Source organism: Penicillium digitatum, chromosome 1 (assembly GCF_016767815.1).
Source record: "Penicillium digitatum chromosome 1, complete sequence".
In the NCBI taxonomy this organism is placed as follows: domain Eukaryota; kingdom Fungi; phylum Ascomycota; class Eurotiomycetes; order Eurotiales; family Aspergillaceae; genus Penicillium; species Penicillium digitatum.
Genome location: NC_089384.1, coordinates 3,849,886 through 3,862,013, shown reverse-complemented (window position 1 = coordinate 3,862,013; position 12,128 = coordinate 3,849,886). Strand labels below are relative to the sequence as shown.

At 47.3% G+C, this 12,128-nt stretch overlaps 4 protein-coding genes across 4 annotated transcripts; 2 read left to right on the top strand and 2 right to left on the bottom strand.

Annotated features, from left to right (window-relative positions):
- Positions 1-157: 157 nt before the first annotated feature.
- Pdw03_3655 (Carboxylesterase, putative) lies at positions 158-1,752 on the bottom strand (the record flags this gene model as incomplete). The annotated part of the gene is made up of 2 exons (XM_014676471.2): positions 158-1,528; positions 1,579-1,752. The coding sequence occupies 2 exons, from the start codon at positions 1,750-1,752 to the stop codon at positions 158-160; spliced, it is 1,545 nt and encodes a 514-aa protein (XP_014531957.2).
- Positions 1,753-3,656: 1,904 nt separating this feature from the next.
- On the bottom strand, positions 3,657-7,177 carry Pdw03_3654 (Retrovirus-related Pol polyprotein from transposon TNT 1-94; the record flags this gene model as incomplete). The annotated part of the gene is made up of 5 exons (XM_066100555.1): positions 3,657-3,726; positions 3,789-4,665; positions 4,732-4,762; positions 4,940-5,067; positions 5,146-7,177. 5 exons carry the CDS (start codon positions 7,175-7,177, stop codon positions 3,657-3,659), a joined length of 3,138 nt encoding a protein of 1,045 aa, XP_065955955.1.
- A 1,523-nt stretch (positions 7,178-8,700) lies between these two features.
- On the top strand, positions 8,701-9,047 carry Pdw03_3653 (Siderophore transporter, RhtX/FptX family; the record flags this gene model as incomplete). The annotated part of the gene is made up of 2 exons (XM_066100554.1): positions 8,701-8,748; positions 8,799-9,047. 2 exons carry the CDS (start codon positions 8,701-8,703, stop codon positions 9,045-9,047), a joined length of 297 nt encoding a protein of 98 aa, XP_065955954.1.
- A 1,421-nt stretch (positions 9,048-10,468) lies between these two features.
- Pdw03_3652 (Glycosyl hydrolase, putative) lies at positions 10,469-12,058 on the top strand (the record flags this gene model as incomplete). Its single annotated transcript, XM_066100553.1, has 4 exons — positions 10,469-10,568; positions 10,647-10,894; positions 10,951-11,400; positions 11,483-12,058. The coding sequence occupies 4 exons, from the start codon at positions 10,469-10,471 to the stop codon at positions 12,056-12,058; spliced, it is 1,374 nt and encodes a 457-aa protein (XP_065955953.1).
- Positions 12,059-12,128: the final 70 nt, after the last annotated feature.

Below are 12,128 nucleotides of genomic sequence, written 5' to 3'. Positions count from 1 at the left end.
ATTAGAATGTCAACGGAGATCTCATCAACAGAGAGAGAATGAACATTATGGCATCTGTGCCGGTGATGAATTTGCATCATTTATGATTTTCACACAACGGTTGATTCCCAAGGCTACCATGCGTTAGGACATGAACCCTTCAAGCATCGTATTTCATTCATTGCTGCATATCTGCTGCAAAATCCTTCCACATTGAGCAACGCTCGACCTCCAAGCGGGGAATAGGTTCCATCTCGGTCGAATTTGTCTGGAGCCTGAGTCGCTGCCCGGCTCCTGAGCCCCACGGTTGCCATTCAGGGGCATCCCTGAAGCGAAAAATGTTGGGGTCTAAGACTCTGATAAAGCTCAAGTAGTAGTTCATGGTGATGGGCACGATTTTTGCGTTAGAGCTGGCATATGAATAGGTTGGCTGATTGGTTTCCCCTATACCAAAAATCGCGGGCAAATCAAATATGTGAGAAACACCCATCCCATTTGCAATCTTTGTGGGGTCACGAACATTGTATCTATAATTCCAGGCGAAATAAGATGATTTCGCCATCGCCGCAGTCATAAAGTTCCCTGGGCAAGTGAAAGTCGAATCTCCATAAGCGCCCGCAGCCGATGCGAAATAAGCCGCGTGCTTAGGAAGAGGTTCCTCATGTTCGTATGCATTATTGATAGTGTCGAGTTGGTCATGAGAGAGTCCGGGATAATTGTTCTTCATAAACTGGGCCACTTCAAACTTGTTGGTTGCATTGTATGCAAAGTCTGTGCCCTCATTTGTCTCATCTCCGACTAATAAAGGCACTTGAACAAACTTCCCTTGACTGAAAAGATTGGAAAGTTGATCCTGGATCAAGTCTCCATCAACAACAGGAAGAAAATACCACCGGGGGACTGGCGTGGGACTGCCCCCTGGGAATGGCTTATCGACGTTGAACTTTTGGATCGTTCTGATATCCACAGAACGCAAACACGTCAAGGAGTCATTTGCTTTGTAACAGCTGGTATCTTTCACGAATTGGTCGTACTGGAACTCCATCTGTGCAACTGTTCGTTGAGTAGGCCAGAATGGCGACTCTGCTACTGCCCCGATGAAAAGATCTGTATTGCGCTCACCATACGCGGTGAGATGATAGGCGACTGAGCCTGCACCAGAGGAGTCGCCGTGAATGACAACATGGTCCGGATTGCCTCCAAATTTGCGAATGTGTTTTTGAACCCAATGGAGTGCCTTCCGCTGATCGAGCAGTCCAGCATTGAGATGTCCATTTTGCCTCACGTGCTCACTGGCAAGGAATCCAAGGACACCGACGCGGTAATTGAAATTGACAAAGATAATGTTTTGACCAGACTGCTGAACGACCTCGCTGCCGTTATAGTTGCCATTCGCATTGTTGGCATATCCACCCCCTTGAATAAACAGCCAGATAGGGAGGTTGGAATCCGCACTCACATTCGTTGGCCGCCAGACATTGATAAGTAAACAGTCTTCTGCCAAGGAATCATTTGTTGACTCTCCAACCCCCACACAAAGGGGTCCAAACTATCCAAGTCAGTTCAATGCACTGAAGCTAGTGTAGATAGCAGTCTTACCGATGTGGCTTCCAAAACCCCCTCAGTATCTTCTGGATCCTCGGGACCTCGAAATCGCAAGTCACCCAAGGGTGCCTTTGCGTATCTCATTCCGAGAAATTGGTCAACACCGTTGGAAAGTGAGATTCCTCGATACTGAGAGTATCCCAAGTCAACTGTTGGCATTTGCGGCATTGATGGGGAAGGGGAAGCCGATAGTAGACCCCCAAAGAGGCCTACTGTCACTATTGTCATTGCTTTAATGGCGGTCATTGTCTACTTCCGGTCCAAAATGCTATGCACAACGGTTCATCAAGGGTCGGAGACCAAGGAAACCTTGAACCTTGGCCAGCACCCCTTCAATGGTATATGTGTTAGAGATACTAGAGATCTACGATGAATGTAGATGTAACTGGAAATCTCTTGATGCGTTGAGAGAGAGAGAAACTATCTACATGCTATGACTGAGACTAAGTACTGGGAGCAAACAGTGGTGGTCACGTGACCTTCCAACACCCCCCACGACTAGCACTATTAGTCGACAGCATAGTTTAAACAACCCCAATTCTCCATGTAAAAAACCAGTTTTTGACCTTCATTAACCCCCCATTTGTAGTATGCAAACCGTAAATTATCCATTCAGCGCGTTTTTATAGACCGTGAGGCCCATTTGGATGATCCAGCGCTTGAATAGCGTTTTGCCAAGGGGTTTTGTCAGTCCATCCGCTGCCATATCAGCAGTCGGGATCTTGACGAATTTAACGTTGCCGGCGGCAACCTCTTCGCGTAGCCTGTGAAAGCGGATCGCGATGTGTTTCGTCGCAGCATGAAATTCCGGGTTGGAAGCGAGAGCAATAGCTCCGTTATTATCCGCATAAATCGGGATTGGCTTCCTAAGAAACCCTTCAATTCCAAGTTCCGTAAGCAGCTGTGTTAACCAGATCGCCTCTTGTACTGCGAGGGATTCGGCAATGTACTCTGACTCTGTCGTAGAGAGAGCGACACAGGGTTGCTTTTTTGACGTCCAAGAAATAGCTCCACCAGCCATTTTGAACAAGAAGCCGGATGTGGAAAGTCCTTTCTCACTGTGTGGGCCAGCCCAATCGGCGTCACAGTATCCACATACAGCTGCATCTTGCATGCTGGGGTGAAAAGAGATTGTGAGTAACTTGGTGCCGGTGAGGTAGCGAAAAACACGTTTCAGGGCTTGAAAATGTACGTCGCTAGGATTCTTGGCATGTTTAGCCAGCTTAATAACAGCAAATGAGATATCTGGCCTGGTAGAGACCATTAACCAGATCAGGGTGCCGATTTTCGTCTGGTATTCATGTATCTGTCCCTTCGTTGCAGTGCCTTCGAAAGGGATCAAAGCTTGCTTCTCATCCATAGGCGTAACAACTGGCTTACAGTTTTCAAGACCAAAGCGGACGAGAATCTTCTCAACATAGTCGGCTTGCGACAAATGTATGATGCCATTGGCATAGTGAACGTTGATTGCGAGATATCGTTGAAGCTTGCCCTTGTCGGAAGTGTCAAAATGCTTTGAAATAGCGCTTTTGAACTGTTGGATAGCGTCTTCCGATGGAGAGAGGACTAGCAAGTCATCCACATACACCATGACATAGAGTGGTGAACCACCATGTTGTCTTTTGACGAAGATAGAATGATCTGACTGGGTACGGTCAAAACCCATAGATACTAGGACATCATGGAGTAGTGAATACCACTCCCGGGGGCTCTGTTTCAATCCGTAGATCGTCTTCATAAGCAGCCCAATATGATCAGGATACTCTTCTCTTTGAATCTCAGGCAGTTCAATCTCAATTGGTTCCTTCAATTCAGCGTAGAGGAAGGCAGTGACAATATCTACATGGTGTAGATACCATCCTTTTGCCGCAGCGACTGCAGCAAAAACCTTGAAAGACATCGGCTTAGCGACAACGGCATAGACTTCGTAGAAATCTAGATCTTTGACTTGACGAAAGCCACGAGCAACAAGCCGTGCCTTGTAGGTACCGTCATGCTTAACTTTGAACACCCATCGGAGGGTAAGAGGTTTCTTCTTGCTCTTAGTCCTGGACATCACTCTCCAGGTGCCGTTAACAAGATGACGATGTAGTTCTTTGTGAGCAGCGACTAGCCATTTGTCTTTCTCGACACAGGACATAGCTTGTTCCCAACTGTTAGGTTCAAAGCCTATGTCTTTAGGCGTCAGTTTGGATACAGCGTACTGCTCATTCGAGGTAGCATTTGCGAAAAGACTGATTAGAATCTCTGGCTGTTCAGCGAGCAACCGAAGAACATTGGAATCAAAGAATGACTTGCTAGCCAGGCTTTCAATGTAAGCTCTGCTAGGATTCTTGATCCGTGTTGATCGTCGTAACTGGCCAGTTTCTGGCTGAATGGGCTGAATGGGTTGAACATAGCTTTGATCTCGACTCCTGTCATCCGGTACCGGATCTAGGCGAGAGAAATTATGTTCAAAAGTTACTTGACCATGCTGTAATGGTGATTGATCATGATACTCGTCATCTTGCAGAGGATCTTCCTGAGATAGATCAATGGTTGTTTCCAGGGGAATGTCCATATTAACAACCTGTCGGGAAACAGGCTGTGGTTCGACGAGAACCCCTCGCCCACCTGCTTCAAAGTGGGCACCAGTATCCACCCTTTGTTCCACCACACACCTGCCAAAACTGCCCGCCATTTCATCATTTGACCATGCAAGATCTTCTTCAAAGAGCGCGGGATTCGACGGGTCGAGAGCATTCGGAGCCCTCGTTTGATCCTCGGGATCATCTTCGACCGTAGGAGAGGGTGGGGAGGTAGATCGTATGTTAAACGGATTCTCGAGGTGAGGCCGTAGGAAATCGATTGGGATATGACGATCCTGCGAATCATGTTCATGTTCTTGGTTCATGCCTGTAATATTAAGATCATAGGCAGGGTCAGGCAGACTTGCCGGAGAAGGATTCTCATTGAAAATGACGTTCCGTGAACGTTCAATCTTCTTGGTACGGACGTTGTAGACCACATAGTTGTCTCCTTCGTCGTACGCGAGCAGCCTTGCCTCCTCCATGTGAGGATCTAGCTTTGTATTTCGCTTCTCTTTTGGGATGAGAAACCAGCATTGACAACCGAGAGCACGAAGGTTTGAGAGATTTGGCTTCTTACCGAAAAAGGCTTCGTAAGGAGACATGCCAATCTTCGACGCGTAGAGGCGATTCATGGTGTAATTGATTCCACCAAGAAGAAGTCCCCAAAGATATTTTGGAAGCTGATACTCGGCCATAACAGCGACTAACGGCTCAACAAGATGACGATTTTTGATCTCGGCGACACCATTCAGTTGCTTGGTGTAGGGAGGAGTTGGATCCCATACCGTTCCCTTGCTAGCAAGGTAAGCAGCAAGTGGTTTATGCTCTGGAGCATCATCGCCGTGGACCTTCTTGATGACGTAGTTAAACTGAGTCTTCAAATAGGTCTCCAATTTTATGTAGACCTCGGTGACTTGAGATCGTGATTTTAGTAGAAACAGCCATGTAAATCGGGTCGCATCATCCGTAAACGTCACGAAATAATGCTCACCTCCGTGAGACGCGATAGAGATCGGTCCCCAGACGTCTAGATGAATGAACTCGCCAGGCTTTGATCTAATAGATCGTTCTTTGCCAAAAGGTAATGCGTGGCCCTTACCCTTAATGCAAGGAGCACAAGGAAAGGTGACGCCGGCGCCTTTCTTTAGCTTGACGCCGTCAGCAAATTTCTCCATCTTTCGTACACGCTCCTCGCCGGCGTGACAAGCTCGACGATGTGCCAGATCGATGGAGATAGGTATGATCTCTCTCTGTGTAGCAAAGACAGAGTTTGGAGAGCCAGTAACAAGATTACAGTCAATCATATGATCAATCTTGTCAATGCCAGCGCAGTTCAACCAGTAATGTTCTCCTTCACAGGTAGCAAAACCAATGGTAGACTCTGGGCCATAGAAATCTTGATGTTTGAATGTCATCATGCCATTCTTTGTCCATGTGCCAATGTCTGCCTTGTCGAGAGCAGACATAGAGATCAAGCTGGAGCGAAGATCTGGCGCAAGCCACACTTTCTGGAGAGTGAGAGGGGCCATTTTTCCTGATGAATCTTGATCCAGCAGGTGTAGGATTACATCTCCATATCCCTCAGTGTAGAAGACATCCCCAGTGGCTGTCGAAACAGGCAATACACACCGTCTAAAGTTGACAAAGACAGATCTGTGGGGAGTCATATGTGTGCTAGTACCGGAATCGATCATCCAGCGGGTAACATCATTGTTGTCGTTAGCCAATAGGCCTTCCTTCGACACAATATGGGAACCATGAACTGCATTTGCCTGGATACCGGCAAAGAGCACATTCGTAAAGAGATTGTTATACCGCGCTAGGGGATCCCCCGATGGAGGGCCTTTTTGCGGTACGGTGGGGTAGGATGCTGGCGCAAAGATTGCATTCGCTCCCTGGCGAGGCTGTTGTTGCGGTAGAGAAAGGATCCGACCTTGGTTGTCAACCTGGCCTATGATTTGGCCTGGTTGAGGGACTGCAACCTGTTGAAAAAGAGGTTGCTGCTGAGGTTGTTGAATGGTAGTGGCGTTTGCCGAATTCTTTAGCAAGGGACACTTGTTGGAGTAATGATTTCCAAGAGTCCCATGATGTCTGCAAAGGATGACGTTCTCTTCTCTGACGAAGTCGGTCTTCTTCTTCGAGGGTTTGTCTTTCTTTGTGTCTTTCTTCTTGTCATTGTGCGACGACGACGAGGTTTGAGCAGTAGTCGAGTTTGCATTGTAGGAAGGGTTCATAGACCGGTTATGGATGTCTACCTCGAGGAATTCGGCGTAGACTTGGTCCATGAGATTGACATCCTTCTCATCAACCCTAAGGTTCTGGAGAAAGGCATAACACTTGGGGTTTTCATTAATGGCTTTCTTGAACTGGCATAGTACATATACCGAGTTTATCTTGCCATCAATAGATGTGAGATCACGAAGAGTTTCCTGGAACTTGCGTACAAACTCGCTAGCAGTTCCATTCTTAAAGCGAAGATCAGTCCACTTGGTATAGCGGGCGAATGAATGTTGATGGGATGTAACAGCGTACGTCGCACGCAGTTTCTTAAATGAGTCCCGTACATCAGTGTTTTGAGCGATATGAGAAAAAGGCTCTGGAGAGAGAGTGCCTCTTAGTAAGAGATTCGCTCTCGAATTGCACAGATCCCAGTTTGTACATTTCAAGTTATACTCTTTTCGGAGTACAATGTTTGACTCGATGACTTGCTTCACACGATCACGAATTTCAGCAACAGAGATGACAACTGTTGTAGTATGATCACCTGCAAGATCCTGAGCTTCTTCAATAAGAAGATTGCGAACAGCTTCAGGACTGGAGTCCTGATACTCGGGGATCTTTGGGATTGGGATCCCATTAGAAATCATGTATGTGTAGTAACGGTTGTTAGCTGCAAGAGCTATGTAGAGAGCGGTTTCCCAGTCTCTGAAGTTGGATTGTCCCTTCAATTTTGGGACGGCAGATGAGATGTCAATCTCATGGCTGTTGATGGTAAAGTCCTCAATATTGTATGAGGCCTGCATGACGTCTTCTTCCGCACCGATGTGCTCGTCAAGAGAGGTATGTGATTGGCTCGCTAAAGCGGGTAGCGAGTGGAATGTGGGGTTCGACGGTCCGATTTTCGGGTTGTCGAGGGTTGTCGGCGACGTGATTTGACGGCGACGAGGTAGGATCCACCTACAATGGATGAAGATCCCAAGGGGTAGGCGAGGTGTTAATCTCGTCCAATAGGGTGATGAAAACTCTGGTTTGTGGGGTCAAAACGAGACCACAGAGGTTCCACAGTGGGGTGGTGCGACGCAGTACACCAATGGGAGGAAAACCAGGGTTTCGAGTCTGTACAGTTATGTAGAGGACTCGAAAGCGCGAGGCTCATAACCTGTTAGAGATACTAGAGATCTACGATGAATGTAGATGTAACTGGAAATCTCTTGATGCGTTGAGAGAGAGAGAAACTATCTACATGCTATGACTGAGACTAAGTACTGGGAGCAAACAGTGGTGGTCACGTGACCTTCCAACAATATGATTCACCGCCCTCCATCCGATCTAATGTTAACACATCAAAAATTAATAGGAGGACCACTTCAAATCATGATGTATGGACGGTTTTTCTGGATAGCTCCTAATATCAATGTGGATCTGCCCGGAGATGGTACTTCCTATTGTCTTCATCTTTCACCAATTCCATCCCGGAACAATCTCTCTTTCCCACAAGTGTTGATGTAAGTCATGTAGCTCAAACTGCCTAACATGATATTATCAGTATCATGCTGCAAAGTACGTTTGATTGGTCTTATTTGAAATCTCTGTATAAGGGACCAAATTTATCATGTAATCCGAACACCCCAAGGCTGCGATCCTGTACTCATCTGAGGCCGCTATAAACTACTTGACTAACATAATTAGCTCCTGAGATATTACATAAGAGAGGATTGAGCCGCTAGGCCAAAAGATCATGGCAAGAATTGGAATGCCCAATTGTGGCTGCGGTGGCATGCAACATAGATACTAGGCCCTTAGATCCCCCCAAAGACCACAAGGCCCGCAAAAGCTCCACTCAGCTCCAGACCCATTTGCTTGTATCCTCACTTCTCTGGTAATCCCGGTAACGGTCCGTTACCGCCTGGAAAAAGCACAAGAAGAGGAAAAGTCGCTGAACTAAAGCGCGATCGCAGAAAAACTTTTTACATATACATATATCCTTTGGGTGGCCCCTCAAAAAATGACATTCCCAGCTAGACTTCTCGGCCATGCAGTCTGTGCACCCATCGGATTCGTGTGCAACCGAGCCGCATCCACTGCCCCTGTGTGAGATCCATGCGGCCAGTGGAGAGAATTCTCATGCTCCGAAAACCAAGTCTACCCGAAAAACAAGAAGTTGATCAGGAGAAACAAGCGATCGACGATGAACAGGCGCCTCTTCACTGTGTCATGCCAAACGGCGAAAAGACTTTCGTAATTATGGTGGGATCTTTTGCGGCCCTGTTTTCACCTCTCTCCAGCAGCATTTATCTGCCAGCGCTCCCCATCCTTGGCTAGCGACATGAATGATTCTGGGTCGCTGATCAATTTGACTATCACGACATACCTGGTAATGTCCACCAAGCTACACAGGGGAAATATGAAGCTGATCATTTGTAGATTTTCCAAGGACTCGCACCCTCTCTCATTGGCAGCTTTTCAGATATCTATGCGCGCCGTCCAGCTTATATTATTGCATTTGTCATTTACCTTGGAGCGAACATTGGCCTCGCTTTGCAAAACAACTTAACGGCGTTAATGATCTTACGATGTGTGCAGTCCTCGGGTAGCAGCGGGACAATTGCGATTTCTCGACTCGCGCCGAGCGAGGAAAGTGAATTGGATACGCTGGAATTAGAATGGCATTAGGACCGACACTTGGCCCTGTCATCGGTGGGTTGTTGGACCATTTCCTGGGATGGCGATCGATAATTTGGTTCCTGGCCATTTTTTCAGGTGTTTGCTTTGTGGTGATCCTTATTGTATTCCCTGAGACATGTCGAGCCGTCGCGGGGAATGGATCAGTGCCGCCAGTCTTGTGGAATCGCCCACTGTGGACATTACTTGTATCACGATCACGATTCAACGATGAACAAGGGACCGCCGATCACTCCACCATCCAGGTACCCAAGAAGCGTCCAAGTCCAATTTCAGCTTTATTGATAGCCACGCAAAAAGAGATGGACTTGGTTCTATTGAATGGATCCTTTTTGCACGCATGGTACATGGCCGTTATAAGCACTCTGTCGACTCTGTCGACCGAGTGAGCAAGTCGGTTCGGATTCAACTCCATTCAAATTGGACTATGCTATCTTCCAATGGGTATTGGCAGCATAAGCTCGCGCTGGGTAGTTGGCCGACTCTTGGACTGGAACTTCCGCCGAGAGGCACACTTGCAAGGAATGGTGATTCACAAGAACCGACAGCAGGAAATTGAAAAATTCGACATTGAATGAGCACGGCTGGCGATCACTCTCCCACTGATCTATTCAGCTAGTCTTTGCATCTTAGCTTACGGTTAGGTGATGCAGTATCGCACTTCGCTCGCGGGCCCCCTTGTGATGTTGTTCTTCACTGGTCTTACAACCACAAGTGCCTTTAACACCTTGAGTACTTTGGTTGTGGATATCAAAGCGCCGCGACTGCTGCGGCAGCGAATAATTTGTTTCGATGTCTCATGGGTGCTGGAGCCACGGCTATCGCGCCGCCTCTAATTAAATCCATCGGCATTGGATGGACGGCTACATTTCTCTCTGGCCTTTGGTTGCTAGGCAATCCTGCCCCATGGGTGGTTTTCTACCGAGGGTACCGGTGGAGAAGCGAACTTTCCCACAAGCACGAGCAAAAATCCGAAAAGTCTTCCCACGATTTGTGAATCCCGCTAGAAAATAAGCGATCAAATCAAAAATCTTTCCAATTAGAGTTGGATATCGGGAAACGCGACGGAGCGATCAAGATCTACTCTATGTTCTACATAATATCTCCAAAATTTCGATCAAGACCAACAAAGCTTCTAAAAGCTCGGCATTTGGCCCCACAATTGGCTCTACACTCCACACCGAAACGAGTTGACGACGCTAGCGCCGAGGATTACGCATGCCCTTCTATATTTAAAAAGCGAGATTATGATGTATGAGAATGAGATTTCCTGCTAAGCTTTTTTTTTTTTTTTTGGAGAAAATAATCTTCCTCCCGTAATGTCTCAATAACTTCTCTTACAGACACCTGTCTACGCATATTCTCTAATATCACGAAAATTCATATGGTTTCACACACACCACCTTGATAAGATGCACTTGTTTGGGAGTTGGTTGCCCTTCGGAGGTGCTGTCACTGTACTCCTCCTTTCGAGCGCAGCACGCGCAATCAACTTGGATATTAGCGATGAGCGTACGTGATGGAATCTCAATTCCGCCTACAGGTGAAATACCAAGGCCCATGAGAAGCTAATGTTTGAAACCAAAATAGAGTCAATCAAAGATGCCGCGAGTACCTCGACTTACGCTATGATGAAATACTACTATGGCAACGAGACCGGTCAAATCCCTGGAGCCTTTCCAGATAAATGGTGGGAAGGAGCCCCACTCCTTATGGCCCTGTTAGAATACTGGCACTTTACTGGCGACACAACATACAACGAGGAACTAAGTGTTGCCCTGCAATGGCAATCGGGTACGGATGGGGACTATATGCCAAGCAACTACAGTTCTTATTTGGTGAACACAGTCAGAGTATGAACAACGAATGATGTCTAACACCGATAATGCACTAGGGAAACGACGACCAGATGTTCTGGGGTCTGGCAGCTATGACGGCCGCTGAACTCTCATTCCCAGATCGCTCAACTGGATTCTCTTGGCTGTCTTTAGCTCAAGGGGTCTTCAACACTCAGATCAAAAGATGGGATACATCCTCCTGTGGCGGTGGTCTACGATGGCAAATCTGGCCCTACCAGTCTGGCTACGGAATGAAGAATTCCATTTCTAATGGGGGGCTATTCCAGTTATCTGCGCGTCTAGCCCGCTACACCGGAGATGCCATCTATCTCCAGTGGGCTAACAAGATTTGGGATTGGTCTGCCTCATCGCCTTTGCTTAGCAATTCAACATGGAACGTTGCCGATTCCACCAACATTGATAATGATTGTTCGACCCAGGGAAATGCCCAATGGACGTACAACTATGGCACTTACCTGATGGGGGCCGCGTATATGTACAACCATGTGAGGAACGCCCGTTTTCGAGTTTCTCGTTTTCTTCGTTGTGTCGAAATTCTCGAACTAACCTAACCCCTCCTCCCCATAGACAAATGGCACTACCCAGTCTCAATGGCTGACCGCAGTAAATGGCCTGTTGAACAAGACCATTGACAACTTTTTCCTTACCGGTGGGATTATTGAGGAATATTACTGCGAGCCTGCAGAAAACTGTAATAACAACGAGGTCCTCTTCAAAGGACTAACTTCCACCTGGTTGGCCTTTACTGCTCTACTTGTTCCATCCAATTTTGACAGAATTATCGCCAAGCTCCAAACATCGGGCAAGGCAGCCGCTGCATCCTGCACTGGCCACAGCAATGGAACTTGTGGTGTCCAGTGGTACAAGTCTACATGGGACGGGTGGATGGGAATGGAGGAACAGATCAGCGCGACAAAGGTCTTCACGGCAAATCTGATCAACTTTAATAACACTGCTCCGGTGACCTCGAAAACCGGCGGAAACAGTACGAGCAATCCAAAAGCAGGCGAAAGTGACACTACTGCTTCCAGCAAAATGACGATTGCAGTGACAACTGCTGACAAGGTAGGTGCTGGCATAGTGACTGCAGTTTTCGTGGCTGGCTGGATTGGACTCACAAGTTTCATGATACTTGGTGGTTGATTGCGCTAGCATGTGTGAACAACACTGTTTTTGGTTGTGGGGTTTTTTTGTCTATTTGGAGTTTCGGTCA